The sequence below is a fragment of the Malurus melanocephalus genome, unplaced genomic scaffold, assembly GCF_030028575.1.
Source record: "Malurus melanocephalus ecotype Western Australia unplaced genomic scaffold, MMel_1.1 scaffold_275, whole genome shotgun sequence".
Classification (NCBI taxonomy): Eukaryota; Metazoa; Chordata; class Aves; order Passeriformes; family Maluridae; genus Malurus; species Malurus melanocephalus.
This window is the reverse complement of record NW_026623507.1, coordinates 635,933-661,554: the sequence shown is the minus strand read 5'-3', so window position 1 is coordinate 661,554 and position 25,622 is coordinate 635,933. Positions and strand designations below refer to the sequence as shown.

The 25,622-nt window shown below is 52.4% G+C and overlaps 1 protein-coding gene across 4 annotated transcripts; it reads left to right on the top strand.

Annotated features, from left to right (window-relative positions):
* Positions 1 to 553: 553 nt before the first annotated feature.
* Positions 554 to 25,211, top strand: GPR156 (G protein-coupled receptor 156). 4 transcript variants are annotated; one of them, XM_057376247.1, is made up of 12 exons: positions 554 to 1,113; positions 1,882 to 1,937; positions 9,205 to 9,349; positions 9,461 to 9,605; positions 12,219 to 12,355; positions 14,522 to 14,657; positions 15,530 to 15,640; positions 16,671 to 16,796; positions 17,223 to 17,318; positions 20,047 to 20,283; positions 22,449 to 22,607; positions 23,133 to 25,211. In XM_057376247.1, exons 4-12 carry the CDS (start codon positions 9,501 to 9,503, stop codon positions 24,303 to 24,305), a joined length of 2,280 nt encoding a protein of 759 aa, XP_057232230.1. In that variant the 5' UTR covers positions 554 to 1,113; positions 1,882 to 1,937; positions 9,205 to 9,349; positions 9,461 to 9,500; the 3' UTR covers positions 24,306 to 25,211. The 4 variants fall into 4 exon arrangements, with proteins under 4 accessions (XP_057232230.1, XP_057232233.1, XP_057232229.1 ...); XM_057376250.1 differs by lacking the exon at positions 1,882 to 1,937 and having other exon boundaries at positions 9,464 to 9,605; XM_057376246.1 differs by lacking the exon at positions 1,882 to 1,937.
* The last annotated feature ends 411 nt before the right edge of the window (positions 25,212 to 25,622 follow it).

The following is a 25,622-nucleotide window of genomic DNA, read 5'->3' as shown; positions in this document are numbered from 1 at the left end:
RTGSTGTGGGGTACAGCTCCKTGACAGGGCTGTACAAACCTCTCTGCTCCCATTTGGATCACAGTGTCCTTAGCTCTGCAGGTCTGGGAATGGGCAGGAGTGAAAAATTGGCGCTGTTCATGCCAAGGCCTGGCAGAGTTGGGTAAATGAGGTAAACAGAAGTGTGTAAAGAGAGAACCACAGCCTTACACCTGTCTGCAAACAGCCCTTTGCAGCAGCACCTGGAACTTTGCTGCAGACTGGGAGAGAAAATACAGTGCTGGAGCAGAGCTTTTTGGCTTTCAGAGTTGGAGATAAACTCCAGTGAAATGGAGTGGATGTCTTGCGGGGAGAAAGCACGAAGTTGATGCGAGCATCAGGACCGGGAAGCGGTCAGCACGGGGATGCTGAGAGGGATGGTATGTCCGTCCACATAACACCGAGTGCTGCCCAATAGACATAGCTAGTGCAATAGTCACGGCGGCTACCACTAGCCATGGGGCGGCACAAGCAGGTCACGGAGCACGAGGTTGGCCACCCTCGCGTTTACTCACCTTCTCGGGCCGGTTTTGCCACAGACGTGGGGTTTTGCGCTGCCTCAGCTGCCAGGAGCACCCGAGCGACGCGGCCCTTGCCCAGGCAGCAGCGGACAGGGAGCGGAGATGAGCTCGGCCGCGGGAGCGCGGGGCTGAGGGCTCGGCGGCGGGGCCAGGTCAGCCGGGAGCTGTGCTGGGGGTCCCGCTCTCCCGGCTCCGGCACCGCGGCTCTTCTGGGGACAGCTCGATGCTGCTGTTGCCTGAGGAGGCGCGGGCGTGAAACAGGGTCCAGCCGGCCCCCGGGCTTTTTCCCCGCTGCCGAGAAGTTTTGTCGCGGGTCAGACGGGAGCGGGGCCGGCGCCGCCGCCCCGGCGGGAGGAGCGCGGCCGCCCTGAGCCCCTCCCGCCGCCCGCCTCCACCGACCCGGGGCGCTGAGGGGCGGCTGCCGGCGCCGAGCTCCGCGTCCCGCGGTGGTTGCGGGGCTGTTCCCGCCCCGGCAGCGCCGCTCCTGCCGGGTCCCGCAGCTTTCCGCAGCTTTCCGCAGCTTTCCGCAGTTTTCCGCAGGTTGGCACCCCGGGCACGGGTGCCGTCCCCTCAGGTGGGTTGGGGGCTGCGCCGGGCGCGGTGTGGGGAGAGAGGGGCCGGCAAGCCGTGGTTGGGGTTGCGAGCGGGATGGCCGAGACGAGGTAACGCAGGTGACCTCCCGAGTTACTTTCCTACCCTGGTGCTCTTGGTTTTGTTCCCCGCGCCCCTTTCCCCACAGCCTGCGGGTTGCAGCGGCGGGATGGGCTGGCAGCCCCCGGACGCTCCCGCCCTGCGGCACCGAGCCGTGCTCTAGGCGCGATTTTGGGGGGACAAAACGCTCCCCGTTCACCCTTCGCTGGCTTGGCTGTGCCCGGAGCGCACCCCTGAGCTCGAAACGGGGCGGGCTYGGGCCGGTGGTTTGTAGCTCTCCAGAAAATACCGTCCCGAAGGCTCCTAGCACGCCGCAGAATGCGCCTGTGGGAGAGGGAGTCTGTCGGCGCCTCRCGATGGGAAAAGGGGCTGCCTTGCRGGATGCAAAGATGTGAAGCTGCAGCGCTAGGTCAGTTTGTTCTAACCAAATTGCTGTTACTTGGGTGAGCTGTGTGCCTTTCGAAGTTCAGAATGGGAAGAATTACAACCAACCCATACAGTCCAGCAACCTGCTAGAGAGAGAAGGACCCTCTTCTAGACGTGAGAGCCCCTCAGAAAACACTCCAGGATCCAGCATGTTTGCTTCTCCTTGGCTGCCAGAGTTGAGCGCSACACAACTTTCAGGGGTTTGGTCACCGCTCAGGGCGGGGTGGCTCATGAACTCAGAGCTGGATTTTCCGCTGCCCCACAGGTGCTCTGCATCCTGAGAGGAGCAGGGAGGAGGAGGCCAAGGGAACCAGATCCCAGGTAACCGGGAGCTGCCAGTGTTGAGTTGCAGCTGGCATTTCTAATGCGTCCTTGGCGCGGCTGTCACATCGCCTCACCCACCTGGTGCCGGGGCACTGCAGGCGCCTCTCTTATTGCACACCCCGGTGCAGTTTACAAGTAGCACTTTCCACACGGGTTCGGTTGTGCCTCCGGTTTTGGAGCTGCCCCTTTCCACCCCTGAGCAAGCCTCACGCTRTCTGCGGGGAGCCAGGCAGGCAGACCTCGTGGAAACTTGACGTGGCCCTGCCCCTTGGTRGGGGGCTTGTTTTGCCCAGCAAAGAGACGAAAAGGCTGAGCAGGGCAGCCCTGGGTGCAGTTTGGCAGCCGTGGTACCCGGGAGGGCAGCCAGATGAGCCGTGGACATCTCCAGCTTTCAGAGCCTTAAGTCAAATCTGTCTCCTAGGGGAAAATATTCCCTGCTGCTTGGTCATCGGGGGTGAGRTGAAAGAGCTGTAGTGCTGTTTTCCTGCCTCTTTGAGGACTGAATGTGTCACTTGATTTCCAAAGTCCTGCCAAATTTAAAAGAAAAAATTAACAAGGGCAGCATGTTTTTTTCTCTATTTAGGGCTAGAAGCTGTCCCCATGCTTGGGGCTGTCTGGCTTTGCAACTGGTCCATTGTAGCCTTGTTTGTGAAAACACAGGTGTGCTGATGCTGCGAGGGCTGTGAGGGGATGGTGTCTGATTGCATGAAGAAGCAGCTGTATCTTTCTGCCAGCTCTGGAAAGGGAGACCTCTTGAAGGCATATGCTTAATGGGAAGCATAACTTTATGGAAATATTCCTTCTGAGGCCTCTTCCTCCTCTGCATTTGATAGCTCGGTGACAAACAGCTTCAGTGGAGGTGAGCTTCTGCTTTTAATTAACTTATACACAGCTCAACCACAAGGTAGATCTCCCTTGTAAATCAAAATACTAAATCATCAGGCTTTTTTACCTCTTATTCATGGTGGCTCTCTAAAGATGGTACAGTTAAGAGRGAAAAAAATGGCAGGCTAATGGCAGGCTACACCTTCCTGTGAGGCTGTTTAGCGTGTTCCCGTTTGCTAGGCTGGTGCAAACACCCCAAAGGCAGAGGGAGCTGATGGAAGGAAGGGATGTTGGAGCCTCCAGCAGTGGTGCTTGGGGCTGAGCTGTGCCTCAGAGCAGCATTTGGGGCTGGTAATCACCTGGGAAAAGGCAGAAAGGTTTCCGTTCTGTAGCAGGCATGCCCATGGATGGATGGGAGCTGGTGTAAAGGTGACAGATGCTGGGAATGGGCACAGACCCCAGGCTTGGAGCTCTGACACCTGGCAATTGCTGCACCTTGGATCAGCGTCCTGCTGGGAAAGGGTGAACGTCACACAGCCACAGTGGAGTGCTGCAGCATCCTTGTCCTGTGACAAGGTGCCAGCCTCCCTGGGGCAAGGATTCAGGATTGATCAGCCCTGCAGATCAGTGGCTCACAGTTTGCCCGCAGCAACTGCCAGGACAAATTGTGAAGCAGATGCTTGGGGATTCTTGCACACCCCCAACATTTTTTTCTCTTTGGCTGTGCCAAAGAGGCAGGCAGGAGCTGGGTTTCTGTGGGCATGGGACATGGTGGCCATGCAGTTTGGTGGCCATGGAGCCAGCCCTGGCCATTTCTCCTTCTCCATGGTGAAGGTGCAGTTAAGCATGAAAACGGCCGTGTATTTCTGGAGAGGCAGCCCCTGCCACCCCACTTTTAGGTCATGTGCCACGTGCCCAGAACTGGGGATGGAGACTTTTCTGACTCAGGGGCTGGGAATGAACACGAAGATTGTCCCATGGAGGCAGAACACCTAGGGGGTGGTCTCCCACTAATAAATGAAGTGATTGATGAAGTTGCTAAGGAGTAAGGAAAAGCCAGGATTTTTCCCAAGGTGGTGAAAAGCCTCTGCTTGTCCTTCCTATCCATGCAGCACAGCTGCTGGGGCATTAGGCACCCCAGCTTCCAGAGGCTTGGGCATGGGAAGGGCACAGGAGCAGCACTGCTCCTTCTCAGAGCAGTGCTTGGGGCATTTCTGGGGGATGCTCTCCATTTCTCCCCTCTGTTTCTGGGGGAGGCAGCTGTGTGCCCTCCTCAGCCCCAAGTGGTGAGGCTGCTGTCTTGCAGAAGAGATCCCCCTGACTCTCTCAGTGACTGCAGGAAGGTGAGCTTCCACTTGGAGGTACCGTGGTGTCACTTAAATTCGGCTGCAAGGACCTTTCTGGCTGTTTCTGTGTGAGGAGTCCTGCCAGGCCACCTTGCCAAGCTGAGATGAGCTCAGCACAGAGGGTGGTGGGGTCCCAACCCCTGGACTCCCAGCGATGCTGGGGACACAGAAATCTGGAGTTTTATGCTCATTTCATCCACGAGCTGCTACAGCAGGACATGAGGGAGGGCTCAGGTCTTGGAGTGCCACAGTTGCTCCTTGGCAGCTCCAGGGATTTGGTTCACCTTCCCATCAGCTCTGGTCTCATTGGCCTCATCTGCGGCATGCTCCCTGTGCCTCTTGGTATTCCCTCCTAATTTTCCTTCCTTTGAGCATCTGCAATCTGTTCTGTCTCTGTTTCTCACRTGCCTATCATTGTACAGCAATTATGGTTAGAGTTAAAAGCCTTATCAGCTCCTTAGTGGGAGAAGTGTGAGTCAGCTCCTCGCAGGACTGTGTGGTGGTTCAAAATAAATAATGTTTGTTTTCTTTTTCTTTTTTACATAGAGGTTTCTTTAATTCAAAATAAAAACCACAGAACGGTAAAGAGCCATGTGGGTATTTAACTGCATTTATAAAAGTAAAAAGTCCAGAGGCAGAGCTAAATGTGCCGACCTCGTGCCACCCTCCTAAGCTGAGGGAGCCACAGTGGGCAGACAGGCAATGAGATCAACGTTCAGAAATTACTGCCTTCATGGTCTTAGGATATCCTTTCCAAAATGGTAGGATGCTTGAAAACCACAACTGGCTTCAGTTGACACAAAATTCCAGGTTCCAGAGTCACATGGTGAGCTCCCCATGCGTCCAGAGACAGAAGCACCCTGTCCTGCATCTCCCTCCTTTGTGTGTAGCAGGTCCTGCAGCTCCTGRTGGTTACCCTCCATACCTGGATGTGAATCAGGGAGTGTGGGCACAGGYAGGGACTCTGCCTGGATGGGAAGATGAGCCCATTTGGGCTCTGGTATGCTCCATCACATGTGCACTGAGCTTGCTGTCTGTCTGTGAGGTATGAAGGTATCTGAGGGGCCTGGAAGTGGCTCTGGAAATGCCAGGGACAAGAGCAGAATGAAACATGAGCTCAGGACAGTCCCTGAGAAGAAGGGTGACAGCTTTGCAGCTCCCCAGTGTTCCTGGGGATTGAGCCTTTGTAACCCAGGTTTTAGGATGACACTGTAAGCAGGATTTCTTGGTTTTCTTCCTTTTTTCATTTGTGTTTGCAGGCGAAAGCATGAAAATGTAGGTGCTGAAGTTTTAAATATAAATTAAAAATAATCTTCAGATATGCTGTGTGTTTTAACTCACAGTTTTTAAGTAGCTTCATTACAGGGGGGTGTTGCAGTAAGTCTGGCGTGTGACTTCTTTTGCTCGCCTTGGGGTTGGCAATATTGCAGGTTTCTCAGGCCAGACAAGAAGGGATCTTGTTGGACAAGAAGAGCAGAAGGAAAAAGCAGGAGCCTGTCTCGGAAGTGCCAGATTTCTGAATTGCAAAACCCCATCCTGCGGTGTTCATGTTGCTGGAACAGTTATCCCGATGATTTTCCGCTGTAGGGGTGCAGCCYGGTGTCCTGTCAGCACCAGCAGACCTCCATCTCCCACCAGGAGTGGCAGTAGCAGCACAGACCCACCATGGGGGAACTGAGGTGTTCCCGCTCCTCTCCTGAAGCAGAAGGGATTGCTCTGCCCTTTGCACATTGTTCCTTCTCCCCAGTTGTTCTTCTCTGCCTCTGGCCACAGAGCCACTGTCCCAAAAGTTCTTCTCAGCAGATGTGTTTTTCCAGGTGTGCTCCTCTCTTCCCTTGCCCAGGTGTGCCTGTGCCATTTCTGTCAGGGCTGGTATGACCAGACAGGCTTGCAGAGCTCATGAAGACTGCTGCATTTCTGAATGTGATTGTTCTTTTGTCTGTGATTTGACATCTTCAGTTTYCCACCTTTTGATTCACCGAGTACTGATGTCACCTTGGGGAAGAAGCCTCTCTTTCAACAGCAGATCAAAATGAGCATGTTGGGGTGAAAAGTTCATTTTGCCTGCTCTGTGTCTATATGTGCTGCACCAGTTTTTTGGCTGCTTTAAAAGTTTTTCCCTCTGTTTTTTTTTTTTCTTTAAAAAGAAATGTTTTGAAAGGGAAGAAGAAACATTGAGACAGTCAAGATGTGCATTTAGATGACATCAACTGCATCTGTTTTGAGGGCTGTTTATGTGTTAGTCTACATAGTTGCTCAGCATTGTCAGATGCTCAGTTGTTGGACTCAATGATCTTGGAGGTGTTTTCCAGTCTTAATGATTCTATGAGTCTGTGTCTGTCCCTGGAGTTCTTCAATAGACATGTAGATGTTGTGTTTAGGGACGTGGTTCAGTGGAGRTGTTGGCAGTGCTGGGTTAATTGTTCGACTTGAGYTCTTTCCCAACCTAAATGATTTTATGCAAAGTATCCCTGGGTCTTGACAGATCTACAGAAACAAGTTTTCCAGGCCTGGAGATCAACCATCGAGTTGGCCACAAACTGCTTTTATCTAAATACTGGTTTTAGCAGTCGGTGCTTCCTTTTTATCTTAGRAGATGATGGTGCTAATATTTGTCATGTGGTCCAGTTGGTTGTTTCTTATCCACATTTGGCTTTTTGGGTCATGTCTGCATGGAAGCCAATGCTCCTCTGTGGCCAAATGTTCTCTGCCATGTCCCAGACAGCCAGCAGGGGCAAGGCCATGGACAATGAGGGCAGCAAGGGGAGAACAAGGCAAGCAGAGCTGTCAGGTCCCTTCCAACACAAGCCATTCTGTGATTCTGCTCTGGAAGTGATCCATCAGAATTGGTTGGCATTTTGGTCTTTAAAAAAAACCCAAAAAACCAAACCACTCCAAATCTCTTTTCAACAGACTCTCAYATTTTAAGGATGTGGGGTTTTACCACATTTACCTGTGTTGTTTTCTGTCCTCATGACCCCTGCCCAACCTCRCCCTGAAGGTCATTGACCCCTCAAATTACTGGTCCCCCTTGGATCCTCYCCAGGCCACAGAAAAGCATTCCTGCAAGCTCTCCCAAGAGGCAGGAGCTGGGCTGGACTGCTTTCAGCGACAACTGCACTGCTGCTTGCTTTGTTGCATACTAATGAACACTAATTGGCCTCGGCTTATTATCAACATTGCATGGGAGCCATTTGCAGAATGCTGGGGTGGGGAGTGGGGAGACCCCAGGGTTTTCTGGCCTCCTCTGAGGGGTGAGAGCTGAACTGGTGCTCCTTGCAGTAACATCTCCATTTGTGAGCCACAGGAAGGCTGTGCCTGCTGGCCTCATGCCAGCCCTGGTAGTGAGGCACCTGCCAGGCATGTTTCCCCTCCAACACAGCAGAAGGTTATAAGGAATTTATAAGGAATTGTAGGGGTTTTTCTCTTTAAACCCACCTGGGGGTGTGGGGAAGAGCTGAGCCCCTTGGAGGCTGGGCAATGCTCACCTTCAGGTCTTCCCAGCAATCAAGGTGCAGTGCCTCTCTGCTGCCCCATCACCACCAGCCCCTGCATGCTGTCCATCGGTCTCCTTGAGCTGGAGCCTGTCTCCTCCTCTCCACTGCCCTTCCAGCATTGGAGCAATCCTGGCATTCACTGCAGCAGCTGGATATCTGCTGTAGCCATACCTCTGTTCTAATCATTCAACCTGTGCTGTGGAGGATGTGAAAACCCCCAGAAGATGATCCTGTTGGAGAGGGGAAACACCAGCAGAGTTTGCTACAAGCTAGAGRGAGGGAGGCTTGATGGGGCTGGGTGGGTTCACTACTCTCAAAAAACACCTCCACCATGTGTGTCAGATCTTCAGTCTGGCTGATGTGTGACATTGTGTTTGTGGGAAACAGTGAGCTGATCTCATGCTGGGGAGGTTCTGGCAGAGGCAGGACGGTGCCAGGACCCGTGGTACATCAAGGYTTCTGCCAACAGGAGAGCTGGGGTTATTGCTTCAGAGTGGGTCTGCTCATTTTGGACAAGTTGTCCACTGACCGTGCTGTGCTTGGGCTGGGACTTGTAGGTAACTTCTCTAAAGCTGAAAAATCAGTTTACACGCCAGTGGAGAATAACACCTGTAGCTTTTTGGGCATTTGAATCCTGATTATGCCCTGTGACAAACATCAAGCTTCAGACCAGGCCCTGGTGACCATGCTTCTTTTTAATTTATTCCTCCTTYGCTCACATAATGACTGGAGTTTTTCCAAAGAAAGGACTTGTAAGGAGAGGGCATCAAAGCATCAGGAGCAGTGACAGAGAAAGAGGGAGCACTGGCCAGGCACAGGGGACGCTCAACCAGGGAGCAGCCCCAAGGAGGCTGATAGGGATGATTTTTTTCCTTCCACCTGTTGTTAGGAGCAAATAGGGAGCGAGCTATTGCGCTTCCTCCCCAGCTGCTAACGACGGGAGACTTGCTCATGGCCGTGCACTGGAAGCTAATTAAACCCAGTGACAATGGTAATTGAGTAAGGATGCTTGAGGATAAGTATGACCTCATGTCTAAAATGGTAATGAGGCTATTAAAATCCCCACCAAAATGAGAAATGAAAGGGGGAACAGAAGCAAAGGTGGTGCAGAGGGAGCAGGCRGGGACAATACCTGGCAGCCAGAGTACAGGGAGGGATGGAGASCACGGAGGTGTCAGGGTTCTAAATCTCTTTAATAAACAGCCAGCTCTTCAGGTAGACAGGCTGCACCTTGGGCCGAGTCAGCCCAAACACTGGGTTCAAGCACCTTCCCTTCTGCTCACCCCAGCCTGGGTGTAGGTCCTGTAAGGTGATGGCAGCACTTGTTGCTGTTTGTTGTTGTTGTCACTCCCTGGTTCTTTTCTGCAAGAAGGGGGTGTTCCCTGAARCCAGCAGTCACTGCCAGTGCAAGGAGGGTACTCGCAAAATGACCCTGAAATTGCTCCAGTGCAGGAAGATGCATTGGGAAAGGAAAGCTGCAGCAGKTTTGGGGTGCCAGGTTGCTCCCATTTGGAGCAGCACAGCACAGTATTTCAGCTCTCATGTGGGACAAGGGGCTGGGGGCTGCTGTGACCCTCCACAYGTGCTGTTTTGCAGGGTGGCATAGCAGTGCTGGGGATGCCACCGTGCTCCATGGGAGCCCAGGTCCYGAGCTGACCCTCCTCGCTGCAGAGGACACCCCGAGGGACACTGGGAGGGGTCACTCCCTGTCCTGACCTGGATGTGCATCACATCAGTTCGGGTGAGTTCAGCCCCGGGCTGCTGGACCCTTTCCCGCTGGCTGGGGGGATGCGGTCGGTGCCAAAGTTTTCCTCTCACTGGAGAAAGCCAACAGAGGTGCTTGTCCTTCCAGCAGGGCCAGGGTGCAGCTGGATGACGGCTGAGGATGTGCTATGGAGCCAGGATTCAACTGCTCTGAGCTCTGCGATGGCAGCTCCAGTTTTGGCAGGCAGGAGCGGCAGCAGYGGGCACTGCAGGAGCTCTGCACCGTGACAGTGGTATGTATGGATGTCATGGGATGTATGGATGCAGGGGAGCACTCTGGGGCACGAGGTGTGCTCTGCAAAAGTAGATTTGGATGGAGAGATGGACAGGGAGACTGTAGCTGCCAGTCAATCCCAGTCCAGCTGAAGACAGCACGCTGTCACCTCCTGGTTGGCCTCCAAGACAATCCCAGGCTAGGGGACACCCAGCAGTTACCCAGAAGGTGAGAAAGCATCCACAACAGGCAAGTCATGTCAAGCAGCCCTCCTGTGTGTTGGCCAGTGCAACAGCTGCTTAGAATTGGCCTGAGATGGCCCCATCAGCCCTTGACCTCTCCTGTCCCCTATAACTTCAAAKTGCTTTTCAAATATGAATAGAGCARGATTTAATTGAAAGTCRTCATCTATAATAAATGGTACCTCMCSCCCTGCACCAGTGAGCTGGTAAAAATGACACTGAGATGCACTCAGTTGCAGCTGGCACCATGTGAGGCTGCATGGATGGACCAACGAGGCTTGGCCCACTCGTCTCTCCATCACGTCCTGCACGACCATGGGCCTTTAATTAAAAGACTGTAAGCTGCTTGGCTTCTCTGGCTCTGGCAGCCAGCTTACAATTAATATTCCCCCTGCCAGGACCAGGATTTACTCCACTCAGCAGCCAACAAAGCGCTCCATCAACTTCAAGTAACATCAACATCCAGGGAAACAGCAGTCAGGTGGGAGGGTGTGTGGGAAAGGAAAAGTGGAGATCATAGGGGTGTTTCTGATCCCTGGGTGGTTGCTGGGAATAGGGTGCAGTAATAATTTTGACAGCATCAGAGGTGGAAAGATTTTGTTGGTGGGTGCATCTGGGAGTGAAGTGCAGAAGCCCCAGGATGCTGAGTTTGCCCTGCTCACCTCACTGGCAAAAGCCAGGTGTTACCCCTGGGCTTGAACAGGCAGGAACAGAAATAGAATGGCATGACAGCCTTTTGCCAGCCCTGTCAGCTCCAGTCAGGGGGAGGATGGCCATGATCTGTGCTGATTGATGGGGTTTTCACACACACAGTCCTGGTGTAAGGTGGGGGACTGACCTGGCTGACCATCTCTATCATCTGGTATAGTCTTCCTTTCCCAGAGAGGCAAAAGACACCCCAGGGAATAGAGAGAGGGAAGAGGAGGTGGGAAGCAGTTTGCAGGAGGGAGATGAGTATCCCCCCCAGGGATCCCTCTGCACTGCTGCAGAGCGGGGCTGAGATGTGCATGCAGCTGTATCCCAGCAGCAGCTCTCAGCTGGATGTCTCTCCCAGGCAGGGGTTTGCCTTACCCAGTTGCCCTGTGACCAGCATGGCACCAGCATGTGAGCTGCCAGGAGCCTGTGGATCAGCCATGCTCGTGTGGCAGTGATGCGTTTTTGTTTGAAGAATTATGTGCTGGCTTTAATTCTCCAAGCCGTGTGTGTTGTTCTTGCTGGCCCAGAGGAGATGAAGYCTGGCTGGGGAAGAGGGACATGAGGCATTGGTTCTAAACAAATGCCTTACTTCTGCCTGAAGATTTATTTCTTGCAAGGCTGGAAGAGAAGCAGCTCAGAGTTTGAAGGAAGAATTGGGAGTTCATGGCAGTGGCATCTGTCAGTAGAGATTGGGTGCAGGAATACCTGAGAAAGGACTCAGAGAAAATTAGTGAGGAGGTGTGTGATTCTAGCTCAGACCTCATTCTCCTCCTACCCCACCCTTAAAGGGGATATGCCAGCTCTTTAATAAAAGTGATCCTTYTCTTCAAGGAAAAAAAAWRKYMAWWAMMMMMMMYTKSMMMMCCWGTTAAAAATGCTGTAGCCTTTTGGATCCATGTCAGAARTAGGTTTCTTGTTTCGCACAGGATCATTTTATCCATTTTATGTTAATAAGGAGATAGCAGAGAATATTTTTAAATGGAGATTTAAACCCATGAGGTGGCTTCTGTGCAAGRAGAGAGGTGCCTCCATTAGACCCGGTTTGGGAGTGTCCCTCAAAAGCCAKTTCTCAGCTGATGTCTGCCTGGGACCAAGTTAGCTTCCAGCTGGCTGGGAGACGGGTGGAGCCCAGCTCGGTGTGTCAGTGCCTTTGAAAACGCTGTCACACTCCCTTTTCTGTGTTCCTGCACCGACTGGCAATTGTGTTGCTGGCTCCCAGTCACGTCCACCAGCTGGTCAGTTGTCTGCTGCAGGGAGGGGTGACGGTGCAAGGCAAGAAGCATCTGAGGAAGTGTGATACCAACTGGGGTTCCACAGGGCCTTGCTCCAAAGGTTTCTTTCCAGAGAAGGACAGTGGGGAACCATTGTGTTCCCGTGTCCCAGAGCCAGGGCTGTTTGAAGTTTATGAATCACTAGTACAGCTTCATTGTGGATTTGGTTAGTTGGCCATAGAAGAGGGTTCCTGGACTGCCGTGTCCTCCTGAGCACTGAGCAAGTGACAAAGCACATGTCCTGTCCACACATGTCTCAGTGTCCCTGCCTCCAGGACTTGGTCTGRTGCTGGGCTCTCTTCTTACTGGGACCTGTGGTTTCTGGCTGAGCAGGATGACTGTGGCAGKGATGATGCTGGAGAAGGGACCTCCTTGGCTGAGAGCCCCTGCAATGTCCTTCCTTRTCCCTTTTGCCTCCCACAGACATCATTTGACCACAGTGTGAAGAGCTCTCCATCCTTCTCTGCTGGGCTCCTGGGAGTTGTGTGGACATTCCTGACTGGAGGAGTTCTGCTGGCACTCTTCTTTCTCATCTTCACAATTCGCTTCAGGAAAAACAGGTAAGGGCATCCCTCTTATCATGGGAGATTTCCCATGAGCTGGAGAAGCAGAGTCAGGCTCGTTCAGGAGGGCTCTGAGCTGATGGCCAGCTAAGGATCAGGAGGGCCTAAGCCTAAAGGAACAGCTTATTAGGGCAAGCAAGGGTAATGCCGGGGATGTTGCAGCTTGCTCCATCACACAAAGTTTTGATCACTGGAGACAGTCTTGTTTGGACTGCTCCTCTCCTTCCCAAAGCAGGGAGCTCTAGACAGGATGAGAGGAAATGCAGTGAGGGTGATTCAGGTTGGACACCAGGAATAATTTTTTCACTGAAAGGGTTGTCAAGTATTGGAACAGGCTGCCCAGGGAAGTGGTGGAGAAACAAGTGTTCAAGAAATGACTGGATGTGGCCCTTAGTGCTGTGGTTTAGTTCCCATGGTGGTTTTTAGTCAAAGGTTGGACTTGATGATCTTGGGGGTCTTTTCCAACCTYAATATGACTCCGTGGGTGCCTTYTGGTGTGGCACAGATCAGTGTTCTCATCCTGAAGGTGCTACTCAATAAAACCATCAACAGGAGTGGGCAAAAAGAGAGCTCATTTCCTTTCCTGCTGCACCTTCTTGAGAGCATCTCTCTGAGCTGCACAGCTCCATAGCAAAGCCATCATACTCACCACAGTGTACCATGTGCTTCCTGCTGCTGGGCCACTCATGCTTTGAAGATGTTGCTAACCCGTTCTGGTCTTGGTGTTTCCTCATATTGGTGGGAAACATGATGTCCACTGGTGAGAGAAGCTGGTGGTGGAGTGTGGACTTTTTTGGTGCTGTTCAGTCTGCACAAAGGAGGTAAAAAGTCTTGCTCCCCAGAGAGCAGCATAAATCAAGCAGAAGGCTTGGCAGTTCCTCATAGCTCGGCCTGTCTCAGCCAGTGCCTCAGCAGTTCTGGATGTCTCGTCTGCCTCCTTGCCACCTTCTCCTCTGCTTCATTGGCCCCTTGCTATCTCAACTATTTCCTCCCCAAGGGACACATTCTTCTCCCAGGCTTCACCTGGCAAAACCTTTGGTCTCCCATGTGCCATTGTTTTGCACAGAGATGTCCATCTGAGTGCATCCTGGACTGATGTTTAGTTCTCTGGTTGCTTTAAGGAACTTAACGCTACTGACAACATCTGAGCAGTCGAGAGGGTCCTGCCTGTAAGGGTTTGTGTTGGGAGCCCTGTGCCTGCTGGGGTRCAGCAGCTGCATGTCCTGCATCCCCACCTGAAGCCCTTCCTTTACTGCGTGGTCCAGAGTTCAGTGGCCACCTGATTGATTAGGCCTTCAGAGATGTTCTCAGAACACGCTGTAATGCATGTGTGTTGTTTATTTGCTCTGCAGTAAATAAATACTGCTCTGCCTCCTGAACCTGCCAGGGCAGAGGAGACTTTTCTCAGCTGCAGCTGAGAGCGTGAGCTGAGGAACGTCTTTCTCCAAGGGCTGAGACATGGTGAGGAAAGCAAGGAGRGACAGAGGCAGGGAATTCCAGGCTCTGGGACTGCAAGGCTGYGAGCCAGGAAGGAGCTCAAGGGCAGAGAAAAGCGATGACTTGGCAKCAGATCGAAGGGGCAGAGTTGTTGGGGGGATGGCAGGAGGTACAGCTTTCACTCGATGAGCTTGCTGGGGAAGGGTGACAGGTCATGAGAGATCAGTGGGTTGATTCTCCCCTCCTCGAATACAGTTACAGGATTATGAGTRATGGGGTGAAATTACAGAGGGGAGACTGTAACCTGAACCTTGCTGGCAGCTTCCTGAAGTTGAGACTGCTGAGTGTGGAGGTATCTCCTCAGAGGAAGGAGCAGTGGGAAGGGCCTGTTCCTGGGGGCACACGTAGCTCTTGCACCCAAAGCTGACTGCTGGGGGCACTCACCCTGGGCTGTGTTGGTGTGGTTTACCAAAGCAGAAGTGCTGGCATAGGGCAAAATGAATACTTTAAAGACGGTGAAGTGCTCCAACAAGGAAGGGGGGAGGATGGGACTGTGGAGTAATGGCTGAACTTTTGCAGCAGAGGTGAACAGCACAGGCTGGGCTTGGATAAATGTGTCAGCATCCCTTATGACCATCATCATCCCTGTAAGGGGACCTCGCCCCTGTGCTGCCAGGTCATGACGCTCAGTAACTGTCACCAACTCCCCTGCTTTGTTTCCTGGAGGATTGTGAAGATGTCCAGCCCCAATCTCAACATTGTGACCCTGCTGGGCAGTGCCTTGACTTACACGAGCGCTTACCTCTTTGGGATTCAGGAGCAGAGCCTGCCATCTGGAGACTCGGTGGAAAAGCTTATTCAGGTGAGCKGGGTTTTGCTGGGATGGGCACCTTGACGCATGTACAGGCCTGTTCATACGTGCTGTCCCCCTGCCAGCTGTCACCTGTGCCTGCTCTGTCCCAGCCACAGCCTGTCACCACCTCACTGCTCAGCTGGGCTGTGGCTTTCACATACGCAAAAGGCAACCATGCACTTTCTGTGTGAATGGCCTTCTCTGTTTCACAAACCACATCTGCACCGAGGAAGGGATTCGAGGCAGGTCCCCAGGGAGGAGTCCCATAGGCAAGCAGGCTGCTGGGCTTGTGAGAGTGCAGCAGGGAGAGGGGTTAGCAAAGGGAGAAGGGATCCTCCACACAGCCACCACTGCCTGATATAGCTCAGGTGCTGTGAGGCTGCGGGTGAGCTTTTTGGCTGCAGAGCAGGTCTTCATCAAAATACTCACTCGTGTGATGAGCCCCCATGTCCTGGCCTGAGGCAGCCTCCCTGCCAGACCGAGGACTGGGGATGCACCCATGCCRGGGAGTGGGACATGGGACAGTGCACTCCCTGCATCCTGCCCAACCACTGGGCTGAGGATAATTAATGGAGGTGCTAGCAAGTGATTTGTGGATGCTGGGACCTTCTGTGCCCTGCTGCTCACAAGCTGCCTGGCTCTCCCTGCCTGACCCTCTGATGAGATTCTCTAGGGACGGGGAGGAAAAGGTAGGCAGCAGGCATGCCTGCAGGGGAATACGTGCCTTTGAATTTACTTCAGCCTGTGGTCAGCTTTCTAGTATCTGATACCACCCTCCAGAAGTCAGAAGACTGTAGACATGTCCCCACCCATCCTTATTGCATCCCAGGCTGGGAGGGTGTGTGGAGCCCCTTTCAGCCCCCCTGCTCTGACCCTGGCAGGTGAGGCTCTGCCTGCTGTGCGTGGGGACCTCCCTGGTGTTCGGGCCTGTCCTGGGGAAAAGCTGGAGGCTCTACAAGGTGTTTACCCAGAGGGTGCCAGACAAGCGTGTGGTGAGTACACAGCACCCASAGAGGTGGGAAGGGAGCGGGACAAGCTTAGCAGGAGGGCCAGCACCAGCAAGTCCCAAAGCATTGGGGGATAGCAGATAAAACTGGCACATGACAGGGATGGATGCCACAATGACMGGTCTAGTTTCACACCTGGCTGGGCATGGGCTCCTCATTTATTCCTGTACAATGAGACGGGAGCTTTTCCATTCCACAGGCAAGGGGGTTCCCCAGTGGAGTCCCAGCCCCATCATGGAGCAATGTTCTCATTTTACATTGGCCACGTGCTTTCATTAAGCTACACACCAGTGCTGGTGGTCAGGTCTGGGCTGATTGTTTTTGTGGGATGAAAATAAACCTGATATCCTCAAAAGCATCTGATGTAGGGCCATCTGCAGATGCATCTGATCTCCTCTTGAAGGCAGGGAGGGAGCTGGGCAGTCCCCTGCAGCACTTAAGGACAAGGATTTAGCAGCTAGGAGGGAAATCTGTACACATAACAGTGCACTTAAAACTTCCAGTAGTCACTGGAAAGTGACTGCTGGGGGCACTCACCCTGGGCTGTGTTGGTGAAAAAAGGAGGTTTCAGATGAAAGATGAGACAAGAGAGTTTGCAGGGGAACTGGGTACCAGCAAGGACTTCKGTTCCACACTGGGATCTGTGTTAAACTTGCAAAATTATAATCCTGCCAGGTGTTTTTCTCCACCCATCTTGTCTCTGCTGGTGATATGGGCATAAGGGATTATAGTTTGAAAGGACTGTTTCCTGTCACAGCATTTACCTGCTATCCACACCATCAGGGAGGGTTTATACCTGGCCTGAAGTCTGATTAGCCCTCTAGGAATTTTGGAATTGAAGACAGAGATCCTGTGGCTAACTTGTATGTAGGTGAGCTGCTGGACACCTGTCTGGAGGACATAGTAGGATGGACGTGTCATTTGAAAGAAACAACAGAAAGGGAACCAAGGGGGATGGCGGTCATTGGTGTCCATTTTTTCCCCACAGTGACTTTTGCTTGTTGTGTGTTTGCAGATTATCAAAGATCTGCAGTTGCTGGCGATGGTGGCAGYGTTGGTGCTGGCAGACACTGTGCTGCTCTTGACATGGGTATTCTCTGACCCCGTCCAGTGCTTCCGAAGCCTCAGCGTCTCATTGCGGGTAAAACGATGAGGAGGGGTGGTGCAGGCTTTTGCCATGTCCCTTCTGAACTCTGTGGCCAAAGTTGGTGGTGGCCAGGAATTTGGGGTGCTCTTTGTAAAACAACAGAAAGAGAAAGAAGGCAGAAAACCTTCTGGGCACTCTGGATTTGGTTTATGTCTGGTCACATACAGAGGTGAGGGTCCACTGCAAAATTTTCAAGTCTGTGCAGATCACCTGCGTGACACAGGAGAGTTCCAAGGCCTTGGCTTTAGAGGAAAGTTCACCAGCCCTGCTGGCAGCAGAAGGCTTTAGCCCTCTGCCCCTGGTAGCTCCAGCTTTGACCTCTCCTTTCAGAGATTTACAGAGGAGACCAGCTTAGCTGCATCTTCCTATCCGTCTGTGCCAGGCTGCAGCATTCACTTCTGCCTTTCCCTTGCCTTGCAGGCGACAGAGAAAGGCATGACGTGCTCCGTGAGCCGGGTGCAGTCCTGCGCATCGCTCTATTCCGATCTTTGGCTCGTTCTCATTTTAGGCTTTAAGGTATGTAACCTCTTGACTGATTCTTGTGTTGTATCTCACCTCCTCCCTGTCTTGCAGCCTAAATTGTTGAGCAGCTTTTGTCATTTCACTGCCCTGCCAAGCTACATGTCCATTGTAGATCCTGGCTACTCCTGTTCATCTCGTGAGCCGTTCTGTTTCCAGTCCTTCTCATCCTGGGAAGGGTGAAAGCCCTGCTWGCCACTTCTTCCCCTACCTCACCACATCCTTTATGTTCACTGTGCACATACAGTCTCTCTAGTTCTCTCCTGATAACCCCCTGACCTTCATCTATCTCACTTCTTGAAACTCACATCTTGCTGTTCTTTTTGTCACACTCCCTCCCTGAAGACTCCGCTGAATGGCCACTGCAAGGGTGCACCAGGTGGCTCAACGTCTGAGTCCTGTGACTTCAAACCAAGRAGGTGCTGATGACAAGTGCTTGGTCCCCACCTTTACAAGATGCTTATCAGCTTAATTATACCTCTGGGGTGCACTTTCACTGGTGAATCTCTGCACATGGCCATTCTTTTCCAGCACTTTTCCAGTTAGTTATACTGATGTAACTATGTAGGTATAATTATCGYTGTAATTATCTGTGGTCTCATGTGTCTCTGGTATGGCACAGGCTGGACACGTTTCAGAAAGCTGATGTTGATGAAGCTTGTGAGATCACAGTCTTTTTTTGGGAATGGCTTCATCTCTGCKTGCAGCACAAGCACTTCCTTTGTGATTCACTGTAATCTAATACTCACTGACCATCTACCCAGAACCACTGCGAAAAGAGCAAAAAGGGACCTCACAACACAGCCAARTCCTTCTGCTCTCTACACTTAATTTCAAAGGCATTAATCTAGACTGTCCTTGAAAGTCCTTTGGTTTTAGGGAATGTAGGCATTATCTGGGCTTTCAGTGCTGTGTCTCCACCTCTGATATTGCAGTTTGTGTTAGGCTTTAGACAGGTAACATCTTTGCCTACAGCCCTTACAATACCCTTTTTGAAATAAAACCTCCCCATTATCAGCTCCAGCTAAYCTTTTTTAGTGTTGCATTGAATCTGGCCCTGTTCCTTTCTACTTACTGGGGGTCATGGAGTACTTCTGTGGGGGTTTCTCTGGAGTTAGTGTGGATTTACACTAATGTGAGAGTAGGCTTTATCTCTCTGTGTGCATAGTACTTCTTAGCATCCACAGCATTAATGTGCTCAGCCCTTTGGGAAGACACTCAGTGTATTATCCTGGTTTTACTGGCACAGAGCAATGAACAGAAATTATTTGCCAAGGACATGCCTGGAATTAAGAGCAAAGTCCTCTGCTCAAGTTTAAAACAAACAAACAAACAAACAAACAAACAAACCACTTATTCCTGTGCTTACTGAGAGTCCTAGTTTATGAGACGGCAGTGCTGTTGTCTGTGTCCCAGATACTGTATGAATTTAAATGGGACTTTGGTGCTGTTTTTTTCCTACTCAGGGATTAGAGGTTGGCTTGTCTTTGGGCCGTTTGGAGGTGCCCCATGATGGATGTGGTTATGATGCAGTGCAGATTCCACAAAGCAGGGTCAGGCACCAGCCTAGTTCCCAGCAAGGCAGGTTTCACTCTTACAACCTTGCCTTGCGAATTTGTGCTGCTCTGGAGTCAGGAGTCTCACCAGAGATTTGGACATGAACCTCTTTTGCCTGTCCCTGGCAGTGGCCATCACAGACATCAAGCAGCCACAGCACAGAGGGCTTCAGATGGGTCTAAAAAACATTTCATGTCACAAAGTACTTCTTGATGCCCAAATAACAGTGAYTGTTWGTAAAAGTTTGACACTTACTGGGTWGCACAGGAATAATAYAGGTCAYGTTCCCTGTATTCCAGGCCCTTGCAGGAGCTGGGACTTTGTTCAGTGATATTTCCAAATGAACCTGAAGGCAGACCATGCACTGTGCTGTGAAGGCAAGCAAAAAAATACTTAGTGTTTCCTGCTAGTGTCACSTAGGGAAGGAGAGGCTCATCCTGAGCACACTGGAAAAGTGCATGCATGGGACCCTTGAGGGGCAGCCTCCTCTGAAACAACTGGTCTGCTCAGGGGGAGCCTGTGTGTACAGAGCCCTTCTGTAGTGCCTTTCCCTGCTACTGAGTCAGGAAACAGCAAAGGGAAGGGAGAAGAATTGCACCTGGTAGTTTCCTGGATTATTGCTATTTAAAGAGGCACCAAGTACATCCTCTTCCCTSCAGTCTAAACCACCATTTCTCCTTGCCTTTTTCTTCTGAATTCCTTCTGGATATCCTTCCTACTCCCTCAGATGTATGTTGTTACTCCTTGCTGGCACCTCCTGCTGCATCTCTGCAGGGACCACTGCCTCCTCTCTGTCTGCCTTTTCCTTTTCCGGCTCCAGGGTGTCCAAGGGGTGGTTTTCACAATTCCTCCTGGCCATCCCCTCCTCTGTGGCAGCACCTGCTGACCTGACTTTTGGCTTTTGACACTCCTTGGCTGGAACCCTCAGTGCCCACAGTGCCTTCACTCCTGCCCTGTGTCCCCAGCCCCACTCCTGGCCTGCAGCMGCATGCTGGGTGTTTGCTGCAGCGTCACCACCGCACGCTCTGGGTCTGCATTATAGATCAAAGAGCATTAATTAGGATTGCACTGAGTGTGTCTGAGCTCACAGGGCTTGGTGCAAGCTGGAGGTTGACACCATCAGGCTGTAATTTTCCACATTCTGGAAACCTCTTTTTTCTGCTTCCAGAGTATCTTCCTGCTATATGGGACCTACTTGGCCGGTCTGACTGACAATGTCAGCTCCTCACCAGTCAACCAGTCCTTGACACTCATCGTYGGGGTCAACCTCGTTTTCCTGGCTGCTGGCACCATCTGCTTAGTTCACCGTTTCTTCCGTACTTGGCACAACTTGCTGTTTGGCTTTACCTCTGGAGGCATCTTTGTGTGTACAACCACGATCAACTGCTTCATCTTTGTCCCACAGGTATGCTGCCACCTCTGTGCTGTCATTTGGCTGGAAACAGGCACATTTTTGGAGTTTAACAACAGCAGCCATGAGGGTCAATGCACTCACTTCACCGCTTTTTTTTTCCCCAAATTTTTGGACTCACCTGCACAGGTCATTCTCCAAGCCCCACCCCACTTCATCCCGGTGGTTCTGCTTCCCCAAACAAGTTCCCTGAGTCTCAAAGAATCACAGAATTGTTTGTGTTGGAAGGGAGCTAAAGATCATCGAGTTCCAACACCCCTGCTCTGGGCAGGGAAGCTTCCACTAGACCAGGTTGCCTGAAGGCCCATCCAGCYTGACCTTGAACATTTCCAGGGATRGGCCATCTTCCCTGGGCAGCCTGTTACSGTGTCTTAYCATTCTCATAGTGAAGAATTTCTTTCATATATCTAATCTAAACCTACCCTCTTTCAGTTTAAAGCCATTCTCCCTTGTCCTATTACTGTGTCCTTGTAAAAAATCCATCTTTCAGCTTGTCCCTTGTCCCCTTTGTGTCCTGGAAAGTCTCCAAGGAATGCAGCACTGCTGCTCAGAAACCCTCCTGCAGGAATGTGTCACAGGTGACAGCCATGCAGACAGCACACAGGGAGGTGAGGCAGCCACTGGCCTTCTCCTCCTCCTGCTCCATGTAGGTTGTGGGATCTGTCCTTCAAGCAGTTGTCCTTTCCTCCTCCCTCACATGCCCACTCCCACCAAGAGCTTCTGCCCCTGGCAGGGATGGAGCTGGCTCCAGGTGGCCCAGCCACACTCAGAGACTTCTTTGCTGTTGGTGGTCCCCAGGGGAGGCTGTCCTCCTCTGCACTCTAGGAGCAGGAAGCTGGGCTTTGCCACAAGTGAGGAGGAGACGGAGGCGGAGGTGTTTAAAGGAAGCCTTTTGTGGTGAGGTGAGGCACTTCTGCTTCCTGTGTCCTCCAGGAGCAGCCTGGTGTGCCTGGCCACCACCTTATTGGGAATAATGCTCCCATTGTTAGAGGGAGAGGAAACAGTTATTTACTCAGTTGAATGTTTGCAGGGATGTTTGGGCTCAAGGACATGAGGTGAGAAAGGGAGGAAGAGGTAAAGCTGACAAAAGAGCACATCTGTGCAAGGGAGGGCTCAGGGGATCTCAGCCATGTATATAAATATCCATGGGGGTAGAATAGAGAAGGGGGAGCCAAGCTCTTCTCAGTGGTATCCACTGACAGGAGAGGGGACAATGGGCACACTGAAACACAGGAAATTCTATTTAAACATAAGGAAAAGGCTGGAGTTTTTTCTGCTCAAGTTGTAAAGCACTTGAGCAGAATGCCCAGAGAGGTTGTGGAGTCTCCATCCTTGGAGATACTCAAGGCCCAGTTGGACATGGTTGTGAACAGGCTGCTGCATCTGACCTTGCCTGAGCAAGGCAGTCGGGACGCGATGATTTCCTGCCTCAGCTGAGGCAGCGTAACTGCAGAGCTCCGAGCCCTCAGATGAGCAGCCCTTGGGAGTGAGGATCCAAATSCCCTGTGAAGAGCACCTGCTGGTGMTGCTCWRCCAAGAAAAAGGTCTCTTGGACTGAGGGTGGAGAAGCTGATGAGCTGTACTTGCGCTCTGCCTGTACCATTTTTCTGTGGGAGCCTGGGRCCCTYGAACATTTTATTTAACTTGAATCTTCGAATTCATTACCTTGTTTTTCCTAATGGGCTTGTTTTTCTATGGCTCATCTGAGATCAATAAACAGCTGGAGCTGGGCTGCATAAGGCTTCAAGGCAAACACTAGATGAGAAAACAGATACTAAACATTGCTGGTTTTCAGCTTGTCACCAGTGATTCGGGGATAAGGGGGCATGCGTGACACTGCCTTTGTCTGTCATGGAGTCAGGGAGTGGGGAGGAGAGGGAGGGGGCTTTTACAGTGTGCTCAGCAGCCTCAGTGCATTCAGGCACTGACCCTCTCTGCATTAAAAGCTGGAACAGGGAAAGGTTCAGATGGGTGGGAGGCTCCAAGTGACACAGCAGCCCCTCGCTCAGCCGTCTCTTGCTGGCTGTCTSTGCTCCCCCATCACACCCTGCCTTTGTCTCCCCCTCTCCATCCCTTTGTCTCCTTCGCGCTTGATCTGTGCCTGCCTCACGCTGTGTTGGCCGGGAGCTCTGTGGATAACACCCTCTTCTACTCCCCAGCTCAAGCAGTGGAAAGCCTTTGAAGAAGAAAGCCAAACCATGAGCCACATGGCAAAATATTTCACCAGCCCGAGCAAGAGCTGCCGCTCGGTGTACAGCGAGGAGCAGCTCTACCAGCTCATAGGGGAGAAAAATTCCATGAAGCGGCTGCTCACTGAGGTACAGGGCTCTGCCAACCTCCCTCCTCCAGCTTCTCCCCTTCCCTTTTGTGGGCTGAAGGCTTTGCAGGGTGGGAAGCCCTTCTTTACACCCCTGTTCACACTGATGAACACTCACCAGCCTCTTCCTTCCTGAGGAGAAGAGCTGCTTTGTTTTGTCACGTCCTTCTGCAGCCCAAAGCACCAAAATTTTAGGGAGGAGTGCAGGAGAGCCTTCTTCCCATAGTCTGGCCAAACATGGTTAATTTAGAGGGGAGATGCTCTGTCTGAGAAAATCTTCCTGCTCTCTCACCTGCACTGCATGAAAGAAGCACCCCAGCTTGGAGAGCTGCCTGCCCAAATGAGCCCCTTCCCACACCCACATTTGGGGGGTGGCTGGGGAGGATGAGGTCACACACGCTGCCAGCRTGGCTCTTGCCRTGCAGARAGGGGTGATTTGTTTTCTGGCASTGCCTGCTTCCAAATTGGCAGYGTTTTCRTCCCCTCTGCCCGCCCYRCACTTGACAGGCTTATTTGTTTGAYGCAGAAAAACGCCGTGATCGAGAGCCTGCAGGAGCAAGTGAGCAGCGCCAAGGAGAAGCTGATGAGGCTGATGTCTGCGGAGAGCGGCTGCGACCCCCGAGCGCTGCCAGTGGCTCCCTGCACCCAGAGCTCAGGGCAGCCTGGGGACGTGCCAGGGGACTGCTGCCCCCCAGATGCAGAGAGGGACGGGTGGCAGCCCCCCGGTGTGTTGGGTACACCTCCTGTCAGCAGCAATGCTCAGGCTCTCCAGGAACACGCAACCCAGGAGCCCGCGTGCTCTCAGGTGCTGCTTTTTAACACAGGGGACAGCACCGAACATGGCCTGAAAGATGTCCCAGAGTGTGGCACACCCGGAGTGCAGGAGCAGCTGCCAGGCCAGGATAACTCAGCCGGTGTAGCCTGGGAGTCGTCCTCCAAAGTCAGCTTTGTAAACAGCGAGAAGCTGTGGGAAATTCTGCAAGAGTTAAGCCTGGAAGGCAAAAACTACAGCCCAGCCTTATCTGCGGGACTCCCACTGGGCAGCTGGGGCACCCCAGGTGAGCAGGGAGAAACACGGGTGGGCCAGGAGGGCCACCCAGGCATCCACACACCCCTCAGCCCCTACCTGGCGAGGCATCGTCGGAGGATCCCGTTGTCCCCTGCCTCCACACGCTTCCTTGGACACGTATCCCCTCGTGCCGGCCGCAGGGCAAAGGAAACAGCCAGCTGGGGCTGTGGGGAGTCACCACACAACTCCCTGGGAACAGAAGGGGAGGTGGCTGACAGAGAGCTCCTTCAGCCCCCAGCAGCAGCCCCTCCAGCCGTCCCAAGGGAGCCGTGCCTCCAGCCAGAGGGGTGGCCGGGATGGCCGGAGTCCCAGGGCGCTTTGTTGCGTGTCCAGCAGGAGCGGCGGCGGTGGCAGGGTGCCYCGAGGGGACCCGCTGAGCCCTCCCTGCGCTCGCTGTACTATTACCCAGACTCTGACTCCAGCAGCAGCAGCAGCTCTGAGGAGATGTTCCACGGCTGCCACCGACCCTGCTGCAAGGTTTGCTTCCAGAGCCCGCGCGGCTCCCTGGACAGCAGCAGCACGGACACGGACACAGAGGCCAGTGAGGGTGAGGAACACCCGGCAGAGCACCGCAGCGGGTCCCAGCCTGTGGTGAATTTCAAAGATGATCTGAAACCCACCTTTGTGTGACTGGGAGCACCCTGCCCCAAAGGCAAGTGCCCTCCCACCCCTGAAACGCTGGGTGTTTTCAGCAACATCCCTCTGGGAAATGTGCCTTGTTCTGGAATCCAGGGATTGGGAATAAGCCTTGGCCCGTTCTGGTTTGCAGTGTCAGCCCCAGCYTGGTCAGACATGACTGCAGGCCGAGTTTGGCTGAGAGGGGGTTGGCAGCACTTGGGGACGTGGTGGTGGCTTTGTCCTGCCTGCTCTGGGCTGCTGCCTGTGTCCCATGGATACCCAGCACTTCTGTCCATCCTGGTGCCAGCAGTGGAGAGGCTGGGCTGGGTRGCCTGTCAGAGCCCAAACTTCATCTCCTCAGAGAGCTTTCCCTTTGAGACCTGGGTGACTGGCACTGGCAGGAAGCAGCATCCTGCTGCAGAAACAGCCATGGCTTCTTGCACACTCCATACGGACCCACAGAGGACTCCTTCCCCCAAGCATCCCACTGGCATCATCCCCACCTTGGGATGGCACACAGATGCCAAAAGGAGCTGCAGGCTGCCTCTCACCTGGGGTGTGCTGCTCCCAGGCAAAGCAAAGACTTGGGCATGAGGTGTGCACAGGAAACTTTTAGGGTTTGGTGGGATTTTTGTAGCATCTGAGTGAGAAAATGGATGGTGTCCGTGGAGGTGTCTTTGCATTTTGTGTAGATCAGGTGCATGGTTGTAGGTGAGAGTCAGGTCAGAGCTGAAGGGAAAGGCAAGGTTGCAATTGTAAAGGAGGATCTGAAAAGGGTTTTCTTTTTTTACCTTGATTTCTGGATTTTGTGCCCTTCTGTTTGTCTTTGTATGGATGATGTAATCTGGAATAAGGTTTGTTTAAATTAATATGCTCTGTTTAATTTTTATCTTAGAAATACCAAGAACAGTAAATCCAGTGTGTGTGTGTGTTTTTGGGGATATTTATCATGGCTTRTTGTTGCCTCCACAGGAATTCAGGATGCTGAGACCTGTGCCATATAAACCTTCTGGAGAAAGGTTTTATTAAAAGGGCAGGTGTCAGAGGAATCTCAGACCTGGTTTTGAACAAAGCACATTAGCACTGCCCTCTCCATTACCCTTTATGCTGGTGAAATCCCTCACTTCTCTATCCCTTCACTTGTGTCACCTTTTTTCCCCCCATCACCTCCACAGTTTTCCAAGCTTGCATGTAGGGCAAATCACCAAACTCATGAGGAACAACATTCCCACAGCCCCTGTTCGCTTCTAAAATGGAAACACCTCAGACATAGCATAATTTTTTTTTTCTTTTTTGGTCGCTTTTTGCTACTAGAAAACGGTTTTCTTT